The sequence below is a fragment of the Aphelocoma coerulescens genome, chromosome 14 (genome assembly GCF_041296385.1).
Source record: "Aphelocoma coerulescens isolate FSJ_1873_10779 chromosome 14, UR_Acoe_1.0, whole genome shotgun sequence".
In the NCBI taxonomy this organism is placed as follows: domain Eukaryota; kingdom Metazoa; phylum Chordata; class Aves; order Passeriformes; family Corvidae; genus Aphelocoma; species Aphelocoma coerulescens.
The window spans coordinates 14,774,070-14,791,602 of NC_091028.1; the positions used below are offsets into that span (position 1 = coordinate 14,774,070).

General features: G+C 39.5%; 1 protein-coding gene across 1 annotated transcript in view; it reads left to right on the top strand.

Moving 5' to 3' along the window:
* BAIAP2L1 (BAR/IMD domain containing adaptor protein 2 like 1) overlaps nt 1-17,533 on the top strand; it is a 34,840-nt gene that overhangs the window by 11,954 nt on the left and 5,353 nt on the right. The window contains exons 4-10 of the mRNA XM_069030222.1: nt 12,507-12,568; nt 12,660-12,731; nt 13,061-13,198; nt 14,314-14,466; nt 14,920-15,087; nt 15,827-15,977; nt 17,084-17,291. Of these exons, the coding sequence (XP_068886323.1) occupies nt 12,507-12,568; nt 12,660-12,731; nt 13,061-13,198; nt 14,314-14,466; nt 14,920-15,087; nt 15,827-15,977; nt 17,084-17,291 (952 nt within the window). The remainder of the gene's footprint in view (nt 1-12,506; nt 12,569-12,659; nt 12,732-13,060; nt 13,199-14,313; nt 14,467-14,919; nt 15,088-15,826; nt 15,978-17,083; nt 17,292-17,533) is intronic.

Genomic DNA, 17,533 nt, shown 5'->3' on the forward strand with positions numbered 1-17,533 from the left:
GGTTGAGCAGTATAATTGCAACACTGGGCAAAGGAGTACAAAATATTTGTAATATTTCTGGCAAAAGATTCTCAAGTCACTGCAAAACAAAGAACTGGGAACTATACTGCAAAGAAGAACCATTTGCTTAATGCCTTCATTTGCTTTTTGACAAAAATAACTTGATGACGTGTCTTGCCTCTGCACTTTTGATTTTGGGCAACGTAGGACTCCTCCAGTGATGTAATTTGCATCTCCTGCTATAACTCACAGTATTTTGTTAATTCCACTGATTACAAAGGATGGGTTTAGCAATTTTTTTTCACAGCTCTGGAGAAGTAGAATTGAGGGGACAGACTCCTCTTGAAAGGAGGTTTCTGTGTGGCTGCGTACATTTTTATGGCTTGTTCTGAAACCACTCATGGGTGAGTGTTAACGTCTGTGCCGAGGGCTGGGAGCGGCAGAACAGCAAACAGGGCAGAGCAAACAGTCCCAGCAAGCAGCTCCCTCTGTTTGCTCTGCAGGCTGTTTACAGAAAGCAGAGCTGCTGCTGTCAAACTATAGAACAACAGCTAAAAGAAATGGCTATGCAGAGTCTTAGGAAATAGCACAGAAAATGCACAATTTCAGTTTTTGCAATCAAGTGCTTGGGCAGATCCATGGAAGCAACTGATTTATGACTTGTCAGGGGGGGACATTTTCTGCTTGTTTGGAAATATTGTTATTATTGGGTAATCTTCTGCTGACTTCTGAAAATAACTGGTTTTCCCTATTGTTTGGGACAATACAGAATTGTGATTGAAAACATACTTTTGTTGAACTATGAATTCCATCCTGCAATTATAAATCTTTTTCAAGATACACCATATTGAGAAAACACAGCCTTCTTCCCTGCTTTCTGTTCACCTTCTGCTTTAACTGTTACTGGAGAAAAATCCATTCTTCTTAAGGCAAACAGTAACTCTGGATTTCTTCCAACGTACTCTCTGATGGAATACTTAATTTAGAGATAAGGAAAGTCAATGAATGCTGGAAAAGGCATGATAATGTGGCTAGGAGTCTGTGACAGATAATTTGCATTTTCAAGAAGTCTTTCTTACAAGTTTTGAAGCTGGGCTACAGTATTGGACTATTTACCACAGAAATATGATACACTCAGGTATCTCCAAAAGTATCTGCTTGAAAAGAAAAGTATTGACTGTACACTCGTGTGTTTTAATAGCATTGCAGTGCATGCTGAGCAGTATGGGGTGTGTAAGGACAGATCAAACTTTGCCCATTCATGGGCCCTGTAACTCCAGGGGAGTTGCTGCAGCCACCTGTGCAATTGTCTCATCCATGAGTTCCTTTAGACTTGCCAAAAGACAAGTGATTGACCACTAGCAGCTCTATCATGCATAATACTTCTGTTATCTCTGCCAAATTAGAGGTGGTTTCACAGTTCAAAGGCAAACCTGCTGGGTGACCTAGAGTGTATTCACTGCCAGTGTGATGTAAAGATTTGTATCAAACCCACAGCCAATCCTTCCTTCTCGTAAGGGAATGCAGAACGTGAACTTCTGAGATGAGACAGTGAAATGGACACCAGCCCCACAGCAGGGTAGAAAGAGAAATGCACTAGAAATAAAGGAGGGTTTTTTTTAAAGTAGAGGGTAGAAAGCAGAGAGGCTGGAGAAGTCATGGGGTAAAAAATCAAATAAAAATCAAGCCAGAAAATGCTTTCTTCTGTTGAATGAGATTGGAGCAGAAGAGGGAAATGAGAATGAAAAGGAAATCTGGATATTCCAGCTGATTCAGAGCTTTTGTACTAAGTATCTCTATCTTTCAAGACTGGTTGAAGCTCTCTGAATCATTTTAATACAGAATAATTTAAGCAAATTGAGGAAGTAGAAGAATGTACTGCAGTCATAACACAATCCTTATGAATAAGGGATGAGTTGATTGAGTCAACATTCTTTCTAATTTCATATTTCCCTAAATTTCTGGGTTTGTAGTCCCTCAGACTTGGCTATGAGCATTTAAAGAACAGAACCTGAATCTGTGTGGTTCAAGCTATTCTGCAATACAGAATTTGCATACCTTTTTTCCTAGGCACCTTTTGGAAATCCCTCCAGGAAGAAAAGATAGAAAACAAGAAACTGCACGTTTAAAAATGTTGAGATTTCATACTATTCAAATTTCAGCATACCACACCAGCACAATAAAACGCTGTGTTTCAATAATGCACTAAACCAGTGTCACACAGACACTTCACCAGGGTGTTTAAACAGTAACTTTCACGTGTTGCTAATTGGTTTTGTCCTGCCCAAAACACGGAGGCTTGTGAGGCTTTGTCACGTCAATTTTTAGTACTTCTAATTTAAATAAAATCTCCTCTAGTAACACAGGCTGTCTCTGTGGCCTTCACTTACACAAGGAATCAGGAAGTTATTTCCTGCTTGCCTATGGAATACTGCTTCTCATATCTTCCCAACTATCTTCTCCAGTACCTGCCAGTTATTGTAGCTACATCTCATTTTATATTGTGGGTGTAAAGTCCCACTTAGTTTGTTGTGTAGCAACGGTATCTACAGCAGTCACCCACAATTGCATTATGGGTCTGTACCCAGAGCTTGTTGCTCAAGAACTAAGGAGTGTAAGCTATTAATTGCTTGTCAAAATAGAAGAAGAAAGAAAAATATTATATTGCATGGTCTTGATCAGTGGAACTAAACTACAGAAGATCAGTATGTTAATAGGACAATCAGAGGAGACAAAATTGTCTTCCCTAATCTAACCAAGACTGATAATTTATTTAAAGATTACTCTGGTTTACAGGCTTGTTTTTTATAGTTGCATTGTGTTAAAACTTATTTCTAATCAGGCCATAATGTAAAGCAGTACTTTCTTTTTAAAATATTATCTTGCAAGTATTTATTATTCAAAACTATCTATTTTCTTCCTATTTAGTAAGCAAAATTGCCACTTGTTTGGGTACTATTCAGAACTATAGCTTTGTGGCTTTAATTCTGGGATATAGCACTTGTGTCACTCTCACTAGTGGGAAAACCAAGCAGAAAAAGAAAAAATTCCATCGTTTAGGATGAATGCAGCTAGCTCTACTTCCATTTTTTAAAAAAAGGGAGGGGGGAGAGTTGTTGGCTTACTTTAACACATATACATTGACCCTGTCAGCTGGAATCCTATTGCACTTAGAAAGATGACACCTTGCACTCTTCCCTTCTCTGGCTCATTTCAGCTGGAGAGGAGAGCTCTGTCATCTTTGTCCACCTTACTGCATCCATGTCATCTCTGTAGAACCTCTGTGCTACCTTTGGAATAGATTCTGTTGGATAGAAAGGAAAGAGAAGTGTGCCAGCAGCTGCAGAACCTTACACACCTCATCTGGTGGAAACTTCTGGGAAAGCAGCTTAGAGGCTGCAGTTTAAGTAGTTAGAATCAGGCCAGCTTTTCCTATGGAGCATTAATAAAAGAGTCTTCTACTCTATTTATAAAGGAATTTCATTTGAAGAAGCCACTCCACTCCTGTGCTCTGAAAGGAAACTACACAGAGAGCTGCCCTGAAAGGGAAATGCAAAGTATTTGTGGGCTTTTACAGGAATGAGGTTTTGTATCTTCCAAATATATATTGTATGTTCTGGGCTTGTGCCATGCTTGTCTGCTATAAGAAAGGTGGAAGGAGATGAGCCAGTCTTGGATGTAAGTTCTATAATATTTTTCTGATAGAATATAAACCAGAAGTGCTACTTTCAAGAAACACAGTGAACAAGGGGTGGGTTTGTTACTGAACATAGAATGTGTCTAAAAATGAATACTGCAGTTTGTTCTTAGAGAACTATCCAAAACAAGTTTGTTCTGTATACAGTTATATTGTTGTAAATTTTGTTATGAAGACTTCCAGGTAAGTTACAAATTTTCTGGTTCTAGAAATAGCTGATGGGCGGAAACAGACTATGAAAATACACAAGGCATTTGGGATCAATTACAGTAACACCAGGGAAGGAAAGAAGACAGATATTCACATGATTTCAGTGATACTTTTCCAGCTATTTTTTCATGTTAAGTTAGATAATAGGTTATATTTTTCAGTCAGTTTTAATATTTTATTCCTCACCTGCCCCAGCCTTACAGCACCCTATAAACTGAAGCTGATTCCCCTGTTTTCAGTCAGTGATAAGGTAGGGAATAACAATCTGCAAGTCTGTAGCCCTGACGTGCTCAGGGTGGCTGTCTGATGCAGTGTGGTGGTGATGGCACCACCACAGGTGTCTTGGCACCTGCAGCTGTAGGAGCACCTGCTTGTGTGCCATGACTGGGCTTCAGCACAGAAACCCTTAATGGTACTGGTGAGCACACACCCTCCAGGGAAAAATACATATTCAAAACACCTGCAGTGAGCAAGACTTGATATCTTTATGCTGTGCCTCAAAGGCCTGAGACAACAGTGAAGGGAATCCTTAAAGAATTTCTCACTATACTGGAACACATAAATTCCACTCGGGCCTCACACGCTTCTTTCATCTTGCAGTGGGAGCCCTGGGAAGGACACCCTGGACCTCACCTGCGTGTCCATGCAATCTTTCCTGGGTTGTGGCTAGGTCTGGCTAGGCAAGAGTAATTCCAGGCCCTCTGTGTGCACACAGCTGTGTTCTCCCCCCAGTTCTGAACCCACCCAAACGCAGTACCAGCCCCAGGGGCCCGTTCAGGGCAGGAGGTTGTTCTCTCTCACATCTCTAAGCTCAGGATGCTGAGCAATCACAGCCTTTCCTCACCACCAGCCCCAGGTGAAATAAGCCTGAGAGCTGCTGTTGAGAAAATTTACTTGATTGTCCTCTCAGTGAGAGAAAAAACGGAAAGTAAATGATAACTTTGTGAAGAAAATAAAGCCATATTTTAAACCAGCTTGTAAATCCTTTAGTGAAAGTCTAACTATATTTAGTCTGTACAGTCAGCTCTTCCTGCTGAATTATTTCTCAACAGAAAAATAATCCAGTGTCCATTGCAGATGTCCCAGGGGGCAGGGCAGGGAATTAAAACCAATTGTCTTGGACTTCTGAGAAAGAGACTTTTATCAAAACTTGCGACTCAATTTGGGTGTGGGGTTTTTTGGTTTGGGTTTTTTTTGGACACTGCTAAGACTGTGAAACTCAGTGGCAGTTCCAAAATGCTGTAATGAAAGTTGCAGTGGCTCCTTGTGGTTTATTGCATTTCATGTAACATTTATAATGATAATTTAAATATATACCCTCTCTGGTACTGGAAACACATAAAAACTTCAGTTTTTGCGGGTTAGCATGATTTGTTTGTTCCAGTCCTGCTGTAAAACAGAGATTAGCTCTCTTGTATGATCTTCCTTAACTAATCTCACTAAAACCAGCAGGGTTTCATCCAGGCAAGTTCAGGCTTGTGGCTGTATTGTAACTTGCTTTCTTTTCACCTGACTTGTGTGAGGATTACGAGTCACTGCACAGCATTGCAGCTCAGGTATGAAAAGCTGTGGTATACAGGGCTTCCAAGGCCCTATGAAAGATGAGTCTCTGACATATAAACATTAATATATTCTGGGTTTACGTGATTGGGTAAAAAAAAAAAAAAAAAGCCTGAAGCAGACTTCATATATACTAGTAATGGAGTAACAGGTGGAACAAGAAGTTTGTAATTTTTCATGCAGTATTTACATGGCATATGCTTTTCCTTTCCTTTTGTAACATGAAAATTTAGTTTCTGTGCTTACCAATCATCTGAGACAAGCTGAATATTTCATGTTAATTAACATCTGTTCAATGATATAGTATGTTTAAAAAAAATTCTAATCTCTGAATTTTTTTGACTAAGAGATCAAAACATCTTGGGAGAAACGGGGGAACCAGACTGCAGACTGAACTCTGCTGAATCTGCAGTAAAGTCACATTCCTCTTTAGAATACAATGTGAGCTAATGTTTTTGTTCCATTTAAAACAGGAAAAAAATAGGAGCATCACCCCAAGAACAAACTCAGAGTAACTGGAAATCGTAATGGTCTTGTTGATGTCATAAATATTCACTCTTGTCTGGCCTTATGTGGGAATAGCTGATGGATTAGCAGTTCATTGCCCACTTTATAGCATGGTATGAATTGTGTAGCACTTTCTAAAATCACCTGTGTCCAGCTGAAAGAATTTGGCTGGATAAATACAGAGGCTGAAGTTTTAGGCTTTTTTGGGTTGGGTGGTTTGGGTTTTTTTCACTTGAATCAGATGATGATTTGATTGTGGTCAAAGACACATAACAAGTCAGCATGGGCTAGAACACATTCTTCCCTCTGGAGCCATATGAGGAACACAGCAGGGAAGTCTGTGAGAAGGAGCAAGAGGAGCACTGGGAGTTTGTCAGTTCAAACCCATCAGTGCCCACGTCACTGAATTAGCAACAGTGTCCTGCACAATCCTATTTATTGCTTACTGGTCTTGTCTGGACATGGGGGCAAGATACTTAGACTACTTAGGCATCTTGCAGGACTGTTTATCTCTTTTGTATCAATGAGACTGTAAAGTAATTATTCATTTCCCTTAACCCTTAATCTGTTTTAAATTAACTGACTTATTTGCTTGCTATATCGCAGAAACATTTCTGTTGTTCACAGCCTTGATGAGAACTCTGCATATTTTAAAATTAATCTCAGAATGCCATTTAGAATGTGAAGTTCTCTTTGCTTCTGTTTTTATTTGCAGATTTTATTTATGTATGGTTCTAGCTGACTCAGGGCACTATATCTTGCATGTAGAGTGGACTGAAAACACTTTACTGTGCTTGAAAATCCCTTCCCCTTTTCTTGACTGTAGGCTTTATTCTTTTTTTTTTCTCCTCCCCTTCACCTTCTGCAGTCACCTTCACAAAATGGCACTGAATGGTCATGTGTCAATGCCATTTTGTAAAATGAACTACAGAGAGATTTACTCCTGACTTCCTATTCCATGTTCTCTCATGCAGTAAGGAAAGGCAGACTTGACCTAGTCCTATTGATTTATGTGCATATTACTGTTAATTCTGCAGGTGGGGGGAGTGTGTCAAAGCATTCTGGACAAATGGTATCAGAAGGAAAGCGCAGTTAGAGCTGGGCAAGTTTTACATTATTTTATCCTTCTTTATGATTTTCTTCCTCCATATTAAAGTCCATTGTAGCTTTTTGGTTTCTTTAAAGCATCTGTTGCACAGTTAAATCCTTCCTATCACAGAATGACAAATTTATCACGTTTGAAGCTTAGCAGATGTTTCATTCAATCCTATTTATTTGTTATACTGTATTCCTTTGAAGATTCCTATTTTACTACCTCCTGGGGGCTACTGTTTTCAAAGGACTTTGTTTCTAACTTTCCCATGTCATAAATGCCTTTTTTTCTGGGCAGAGGGTGACTTGGAGGAAAGAGTATCATGCCAGCAATAGCATCTAATAACACACTTGGACCTATACTGTCTCCATGTGCAGCTTTGACTCAGCCTTTCATTCTCTTGTTTAATATAAATAATTATGTGGCTTCATCTCTAAGACACAAAGTTAATCAACCTGCCCTGAATACAAAACAGGACAACAGAAGGTAAATAAGTGATACAATTAAGCATTTGCCATTTTCTGTTCCCAGACATCTAAGAAAGTCTCACTATTAAGAGACTTGAAATATTTCAAGAGCAACCTCCTCTAAATAAAACAAAATTGAAGTATATTTCAAGTAAGATGATGCAATTAATACTTCTATTGATTTTATTTTAGCTATTTGGTGTTTTAAAAGTTTAAGTGATTTTGTTGGTAGCTGTTGATACTTGTTTCTATGACAGAACTCTATTGATTGAGTTCCATTTTTGTTTCTAACTTGAACAAATTCTTCTAGACTTCGCAAGAACAGTCAACACAAGATGAAAATGTAAATAACCTGAACAATCAGCCAGTGCAAACAGTGAGGTTGAAGTGTAACTGCTGCAGAAGTTCTGGCCTTACAATGAGTATTTCTGATAGAAATTGCTTTCCTTGATTTTCATCTCCTGGGAAGACAGCTTTTCAAGGATGTCTCCTTGTTCAGGGGATGCTGTATATGGAGAAATGAGTGTTGCACCCTTTGGGCTCATGATTTATTGTTTTTTAAACACAACCAGTATCATTAATGGAATTCTAGTCTGTATTATGTTCTCAGTAGAAAATATAGATACAACCAACAGCCTTGGTTAAGCTTAAAAGTATTCCACAAATTCCTAAAGTTTTGTCTTAAAAGATCTTTCTGTGTGTGCACTGAATCTGTTTGAAACTGAAACAAATTTACCATGGAACCACTACTGTTCATGGTCCTATATCAGATTATAGCTGCATTATGAGACATGGTTTCAAGAACTGCATATGAGAAATGTTTAATTTTTTAAGTCATTTAAGATACTTGAGATGTTCCCCCAATATCTTTTTCTGAAAGAGATTGTTGTTTCCCTTCCCTACAGTGCACCTCTAAGGTAATAGCAAAATATCAGAGCAAGTATCTGTGAACATCTACAACTACTTTTTTGTTTTCTAATCAAAGTGTGAATATTTAATGTACACCTACTTTATTAAGTCACAAAGATTTCATGTTCAGGGTGTGGGGAGAGAGAAAGCAGAAAAAATGTATCTTTGAAAGACAAGTATTTGAATAGTTATGTTTGTCATCAAGACCAGGGTTTGGGGTTTATTAATTCATTGCATAATATGATGCCTAAAACTGGTTCAAGTTTACAGGATGGCTGCCACAAATTGGACTTAAGTGTCCTGTTATCATGTGCTCTGGTCATGTCATTATGTTTGATAGGTTTGGGGTTTGCCAGTAAATGATGACGAGGTTGATATTTGGTTATCAGGTATTATGAGTTCACATATATAAAACCTGATCAAGAGCAGCTTTAATATATAGCAGAATATTTTAATTGATGTGAGAAATACATGTTTGTCTTCACCTTAAGTAGTTTTCCTCTATCCTTTTGCAAGAGCCTGGCCTTAGGTTAATGCTGCTATTAATCCAGAGTAATCCACTGTCTTTCTTAGAGCTATTCTATAATTCACCATGGTGATTAAAACTCAAATATTATATTGAAGTTGGTCAATTTCCATTCTACTTGGACACTGTTCCCTGTAGGTTAGGGGTTGTTTTGTCTTTCCTGGATTAGTCTACAAAAACTTGTCTCCTTGGATAAATTAATTCAGAACCATCTAAATGTGACCAACCCATTATCTTAAACTGGCTGTAAGGAAACATGGCATATGTTCCCTTCAAAAATGCTCTCTATTTATTCAAAGTGCAGAATCTGATCTATAATTTAAATCTTAATTGATCAGAGTGTGGCTACTATGGATGGGCTCTTTTCATGTTTTGAATCAACATTTTGAAAGGGGAAATGAACTGCGTGAGCCGGTACATGTAGTGCCTGTGGATTCCTGGTGGCAGGGAGGAGATCCCAGTATAAAGTATATGTATACACAAGTATAAATATGACTTTTGCCTGATGCACAGTACAGGGAGTCTCTGGTTGAGAGGAAAAGAAAATGCAATTAGGGACACAGTCACTGACATCTAACCACACTGTTTAAAAGTGTTCTGGAACACTCTAAAATAAACTCGTAAAATAATCCAGCACAAACCATTTAGAAGGAAGTGTAGTTTTCAAAGTTCTCTTCAGGACATGTTTTGGCAGTATTTTTTTGTAACAGAGATGAAAAAATCTGTTTCCAAGCAAGCACCCAAAGCTGAAAGACTGGAAGGCTGCAGTGAGTGCGAGACAAAAATAACCCCGTGTGCACGTCAGGTTTTCCACTCGCGCCGCCCCAGGTGAATGGGTGTTTTATGGAGGCAGGCAGGGAGGGAGGGAGCTGAGTCAATGCCCAGCGTTGTTGGATGTGTTGGTGGATGTCTGTCTGTGCTCAGAACGCTGCCGTTGCCAAGGATTAGCTCAGTGCTCTGCCTTGGCAGCCTCTGCTCAGAGCAGGGCTTTTACACAGAGGGAGAATAAATTCGTTTTAAAAGCAGAAATCTCTAAGGGTAATTATATTGAGGGCCATTCCAGTTCTCGCCCTGAATTTCTGTAACTTCCCAAACAGCTTTCTAGTCTGTGTGTGTAAAGCCAAACAAACTTTGTAATTTTATTTGTATTTCTTGATATTTTTTCCTGCTTTCTTTTATCAACATTTTCCTTTTTAAGTTGTAGGTAAGTATTCACAAAACTCTTCTGACTTTAAAAGCCCATTGCAGTCTCAAATGTATCTTTGAGTTGAGTTGGTGAAACAGAAACAGCAGGGACAAAAGTGCCTTCACTTCTGGAGCCTTAAAATAACACTGCTCACCTCCGTTACTTCAAATGTTTGTGTAACTAATTGTATTTACTTTTCTCTTGCACATGAACAACAAATTACTATAGCATCTCTCCCTTCTCACAGCATTCATATTGCTGTAGTGATCAGCAACTTTAAATATGAACAGAAAAAGCACAGCACTCTGTGGGCTGTACAGAACTCAGAAAAACTATACATATTTAAAAAAAATAAAGCACTCTTCTGTCTCTGCCATCTCCCATCCTGACTGTGAATTCCTTTTCTTGCTGTTTAAGGGGTTGTCTGTTCTCATTGTACTCAGATTCTTTCCTCTCAGTGTCCTGCAGTCTGTTGTGCAGAGAGGTAGGGGTGGGCACTGGAGCACGAAGAAGGGATTCCTGAAAAACCAGGAGAGATGTGTGTTTCTTCCTGTACCACTGATGTTTCCCCATAAACAACAATGCAGACCCACATTTTATATGATTTAGTTGAAGATCTGCTGTGTCATAGTGTTTCACAGGAGATGTGGTTCTCATTTCAAAGAAACTAGGATTTTGAGATTATGTAACTGGAAAATGACAAATCAGAAGGGAGAAAGGTGGTAACACATATCCAGGCCCATGGGAATGCTTCTACCTTCTGTGAGAAGGTTACCCAGTCACCTTCCTGCACTATGGGGAGACAGGCTTGGATGTCTGTGCATTTCTTGGATGAGAAGGGAGAAGATGAGAAGGTTCTCATCAAGTTTTGTCATTTATTGAGCCAAATTTTTTAATTACCAGCATCTTTTGGGAGCTTTCCTGAGCAGCTGAACGATCTGAAGCACTTTAGGATGATATGTCTTTGCTGACTAACTCAGGGGTTCTCAAATTATATGGATGGTAGAAAACATCATACACTGGCATGTTGATGCATCCTTTCTTTTTTAACTCGAAAAAAGGAAACCAGAATTGCGTAAGATGGCAAATAGGAGGGACACACAGTCCCACACAGTGACTGCCAGTGTCAGGCACTGCAGTGCAGGAATTACAGAACTGTGGTCACTCTGCAGCCCTGCCTGTGCACAAGACAGCACAACTGCAGGTACCTGTGTGCAAATCCAGGTGGGACAGCTGCAAGGGGGATTGAGGGATGCAAGGATCACTGGAGCAGGCGTGCCAGGGAACAGCTGTGGAACTGAACCTGCCAGTGCTGCTATGCAAATGGAGTGCCAGGAAAACACATCTCTAGTCAAGGTTTCCACATGCAGCCCAGTTTGTGGATCTACTGTGGTCCTGGCACTTTGGTAGTGGCTCCTGGCCAGGAGCTGGTAACACTGGACTGATCTGATTTGGGTGAAATCAAACTGGGTCCTTCCAGCTGCTCCCCTCAGCAGTGTGTTGCAATCTCCCAGACAGGGCTGGCACTCACTCAGTGTGCCCGTGCCAGGGCACGGAAGGGAGTGGGGATGATGTGGCCATGAGCAGCAGGCAGGGTGATGTGGCTGGCTGCAGGCAGGGCAGCACCAGCCCACAGTTTACACTGCTTTGCACATACAACCACACCCAAAAGATTGAGGGATGTTTCCTCTATATCCTCCTAAAGCAAAATGGAACAGTTCAGCTTTCAACTGCTCACAGTTCAGAGTGAGGTGTGTAAGTTTGTGCTGGAAGACAGCAGAGCAGAAGGGGATAGTCAGGGCTTGTTGTGAGGATGTTGAGGAATCTGCTTGGCCTTGGCAGTTGGTTAATGCTGTACAGGTGGGAATTCATGTGTGGGTCAGGTCTGTTTTAGCAGGTGTGCTGCCAGGGAACTGAAAGGTTCCTTTGTTGACTCTGAAGGTGCAGTAACTTAATAAACATTGAAGTTTAATTTTCAGACTAAGAAATGGATAGCAGCTATTTGGGTAGTAACAACTTGTGTGCTATTCTCTGGCTTGGCATGAAAAGAGGCTCTTACTAAACCAACAGGAGCTATTCTGGAGAGAAGGAAGTATTTATTATGTCCCTTTTGCATAACAATGCATGATTAGTTCTTCTATCACTTATGAACTGCTTGGTTTGTCTGTGGCCAGAGTGAATTATTTATTTCAGGTGCTGTAATGAGTAACAGCAAGATATTTCCTATCCCTCTTAAATATAACCATTAATATGTAACCATTAATTAGTTAAATGTATTTTATTACTGTTCTTTGTTAACTAACTTCAGAAGTCTAAGAAAGAAACCAATATGGTTGTATGTTTATCAACAGGCCAAGTTCTGGTAGAAATCTCAAGAACACACAAGAAACTTAATGACAGTCTAGAGGAGAGTGTAAGTTAAATTATTTCTTCTAATTCATTTTGCTTGTGAAATTATAAATTACTTTTTCCAATTTTTAATAACCCTTAATTTGTTTTTAAAGTTCAAAAAATTTCATAAGGAAATTATATCTGAACTGGAGAAGAAAACAGACCTGGATGTAAAATACATGACTGTAAGTACATTCAATTCTAAAACTCCTATTTTATTTGTCTATTGCTAGTCAAAGAATTTTTTGAGACATCGTTTCCCAAGATTTAATTAATTGATATGAGCTTTAATAGAAATGAACTTTAGATATCTAAAGATGGCCAAAATTTTCATGCTTAATTTAAGTTAAAAAGGGAACCCCTGTATAACTTCATAGCTCCTTAAAACTACAGCAGTTGCTGAACTCATTTGGTGTGTGAGAGAGAGCTCAGAGATCACAGTGACGCTTCTTAGTCCCTTACCCAGCTACCTGGCTGAGTGCATTATGAGATGTTGTAAATGCTTTGATTGCAGGCAACTTTAAAAAGGTACCAAACTGAGCACAGGAGCAAACTGGATTCTTTAGAGAAGTCTCAGGCTGAGCTGAAAAAAATCAGAAGGAAAAGCCAAGGAGCGCGAAATGTAACGAAGTACGAGCACAAAGAAATGGAGGTCAGTGCGTTGTCTCTTGTTTCTTTCTCTGTATGAGAACTGGTCAAAAGGAAATGTTAATGGTTCCTCAAAGCTGATTTCTATTAAAGGCACTCCTAGAGTTTGTACTGCAGCTGCAACTGAGCTCTCACTGCTCCACTGTATGTATTCAGAGACTTCTGCTCTGGTGCCTCGATTTCATCCCTTGACCAATAATTGATTTTTTTAAAAGTACCTCTGTAACTACATCTTTATGCAGAGCTTTACACAGGGAGCCAGCTAAGCTATGCAAATTCAGCAGAAACCTGCTATAGAGTAATTCCCCAAAGTAGGCAGTGCCAGCTTGTGTTACTGCCTTTCCTACTGCCCTTAATCCAGCATTGCCATCTTGAGGTGAAATCCGAAATGGCAAGACACCGAAGAGAAACTGTTTTAAAATTAGTAAATCAGATTCTCATTGTCATGTGTCTCTCTGAAAATCCTTGCCTTTGATATATTTATTTGCATGAAACTTGTATTTCGTGCTGGCTTATATATTTTTTTCTCCTTATCTTTCTATTTTAATTTTCAAATAAAGCTTCATGTATAAACACAGTGTAGTAAACATAGGTAACAGTAGCTCCTATTTCTTATTGCCTATTTTTTAATCTACAGTTGTAACAGTTGAAGGGTTTTTTTAAGGTTCTGGGTCTGAGAGTTCATGGATTAGCATTTAATCACAGTTTAGCCATGAATCCTCACAATCTCAGATAAATATAGTTTAGTCTTTTTAGTAACTCATTCTCCCCCCCAAATGATTCATCACAGCTTTGTGTGAATAAATGCAGCTGCATTCAATAAATGCAGTGGAGCAGACAAAGGTCATTAGTCTAATTTGAACACACACCACACATACACCCCTCACAAACCCTAAATAGGCTGTTGATTGCCTGGAGGGACAATACACATCTACCTGATGAGATCAGGGAAGTCAGGTGTGTGCAGGAAAAGAGAGGGACTTAGAAGCAGAGCTACCCTATCCCATCCTGTCTTTCCAAAAACTTTTTCTAATTTAGAGTTTACTTAACTAATTGGATATAGCATCAAATAAAACTCAGAGGCTCTATGTGATTCTTTTTTTTCCCTTTTTCCCTCAGTATTTGGAAACCGTGAGCTCTCGACAAAGTGATATTCAGAGGTTTATTGCAGAAGGCTGCAGAGAAGCTCTGCTTGAAGAGAAAAGAAGGTTCTGTTTTCTGGTTGACAAGCACTGCAGCTTTACCCAGCACATGCACTTCTACCACGTTCAGGTCAGTGGTGTGAGCGTGAACAGAAATGAAACTCCTGAAATCCAGGCACACAGGAGATGTTTTGTACTTCCTGCAGCTTGTAGACCAGACTGCCAGAAATAGCTAAGGAAGACTGAAGTGCCAGACGAGTGCTGTGATCAGTTCACAGGAAATGTTTACAATACACTATTCTATGAAATGTATTGTAGCAAAAATAAAGGGTTACTGAGACTTTTTAAAAATCATGTGTTAAGAAAAAATGCATGGACTAATCAGGTACTCCCAGTATGTGACCCTGCAAGAGAGTTGTTTTTACATCTTACTTGTTTCAAAGAGGTATTCCTTAGAAAAATCTTAGAAAATGCTTCCATTTTGCTGGTGTAAACATCTTGGTATAGTGAAAGTTAACCAGTAGGTTTGTGCAGTTTTATGAAGAAGCCTGTCTTTGACAAGTGTTTTTTAACTTGGATGCAGTGTGCAGACTTCCTAAAATCCAAGCTGCCGGGCTGGGAGGAAATCTGTAGTGATGCCACCAAAGTGCCTGAAAAGGTCAGGATGATGATAGATGAAATCAGGACCCCTGGTTCCACGCCGGTGTCGGGAACGCCGCAGCCTTCGCCCATGGTAAAGAGAAATACCCTGGTATGTTGTTCCTCATGGTTGTGGGTTCTCTTCAGTGGGTGTGGAGTGGCTTCATGAGGTTCTGTTGGACCTCAGCATTTGGGATGGAGTCCACTGTGTATCTCAGGTGGAATATACTGGGATTGGGTATGGAACCAAAATCGTTCAGCTGAAGCTCTGCCATGGGACAAATACATAGCATAAAGGGGAGAAGCACATGTCCTAACAAGGCTCAGCTCTGAGCTGGGTGCCCAGGGCTTCTCCTGCAGAGCTCAGCCTCAGGGCTACTTTTGTTCCAACCATTCCATTTCCTGCATTGTTGTCTAACTAATAATAATTACATACTCAGTAGTTCAATATAAACTTAGGCAAAATGTTATTTTCTATTTTCTTTCCTTCTTCCCTTCATGATGATTAGCTTACTGGAGTACAGGTGAAATTCTCACTTCTGCCAGTTTGCATGTTGTGTCATCATCAGTTGTTAAATTTCTAAATTATTATAGTAAACTTCTAAACAAGAAAAATCTGGAGATAATCATGGTATTTGCAGAAAAAAAGGCTATTGTAGCCTTCCCATTAGCAGGTGTTTATCAAGCCTCTTACAAACCATCAATCAGCAGTTCCATAGGAATATGTGGGCTTTATGTCATGTTTAAATGTGTATTGTTTAGGAATATAAGCCTTGCTCTCTAGAATTTAATCTTACAAAAAAGTTATTGCTGTCTCCTCAGTATTGTGATACTTGTTTTTGTGACTCCAGATTGGAAATGATTTTCATCCTCATCAAGAAAATGCATCCAAAGTGCCCCCGGCTCCCATGGGCAAGGCGTACACGAGCCCACTCGTGGATATGTTCAACAATCCTGCAACAGCTCCCAAAGCACCTTCTGAAAAACTAAATCACTCAGCAGGTGAGTGTCCCTTCCCTGCAGACTGGGTAAGTGGGAATGCAGCGTTCAGAATTACCTCAGGGCTTCTCCTCTACTACAGTGATGTGAATTCCAGGATGTATAGAGGAGTAGGAAATGGTCTTTACAAAGGATTTATGTAATTTACCTAACAGGACAGAGATGTGTTATAAGAGAATGGTTTGCAGTAAAATGCAGGTCAGGATAGGTGGTTTCTGTTTTAATCACTTTCTGTGTGTCACTGATTAACCAACTTAATTGCTCTCATAGCTTCCAATGTTATCAGCAGAAGGCATTCCATAATTTTGAAAAGGATACATCTGAGTGTTTCAGTGCATGCAAACAAATATAAACACTCCAACAGTCTCACTCTGGTTTCCTTTAAGGGCATGTAGCACTAAGGGAGGAATGCACATGGGACAAAATGAACACAATCTTGTAGTTCTTTTCCTGAAATTTAAAATCCTAGTAAGAATTGCTTCCCAAGTGTCTAATATATTGATTTTTTTCCCTTTCTGTGATATAGGACAGAACTAGGCCTAGATCACAGCATAAGAAATGCAGAACTCTTCAACGTGTAGTAGAAATTCCAGCATTTCTTCCTTAAAAATTTCTTCCTTGTATGGTCAAATAACACACAGTTTTAAGCCCTCCTTTATTTTTTTTTCTGATAAACATACGGTGTCTAGAAAGTGCCAAGTATCTGCAAATCTCCCCTATGCTGAAGCTGAGTGCTGAGGCACATTTGAAAGTGAAAGTTGGATTTTATACACAGTTCCATTTTTTCAGAAGGGAAGATTTTCAAAGGCCTTTTACAGCTGTGATTGCTTAGTACTTAGTACAAAGAGGAAGAAACCAGTTAGAACTTACAGAACTTTTTATGCCTGTTGGTTCCATTTTATTATGCTGGGTGTGTGCATATAAAGGCACATGCAGTTAAGAACTTCATGGTGATAAGAAACATTCACAGTGAGAGTTATCTAAGTACAAAGTCTCAGAACTCAGATTTGCACTTGAGTTTTCCTTTTATTTTTTTCCTCTCAGATTACAAATTGCATTTATTTATGTGTGTCTGATTTTTCTTCGGTTTTTTTTTCTGTTTTTGACAGAGAATTCAGATGATGCCAGTTTGTCACGTTCAACTTCTGTTGCCACAGGACTAAATATAATGAAAAGGCAAAAAGTGAAAACAATCTTCCCACACACTGCTGGAAGTAACAAGACGTTGCTCAGCTTTGCCCAGGGGGACATCATCACCCTGCTGGTGGCTGAGGAGAAGGATGGCTGGCTTTATGGGGAGCATGACACAACCAGACTGTAAGATAATCAGTATATTACCCACCCTGAACATGAAGTAAACGTGTGTCTCAGCAGACTGTGTTAGCAGATGTTAGTAAATGGTTCTCCACCTTTTTTAGTGGCAGTCACTGACTAGGGAGTTGGAGTCTCTCGCTAAGAAAAATCTCTGCACATATTTAGTTTTACACACTAATTTGGCATCAGCAGAAATTGGTTTCTTCAAAAGTTAAATCTGTTTGCTGAGTCTGTTGTTTTCTCCA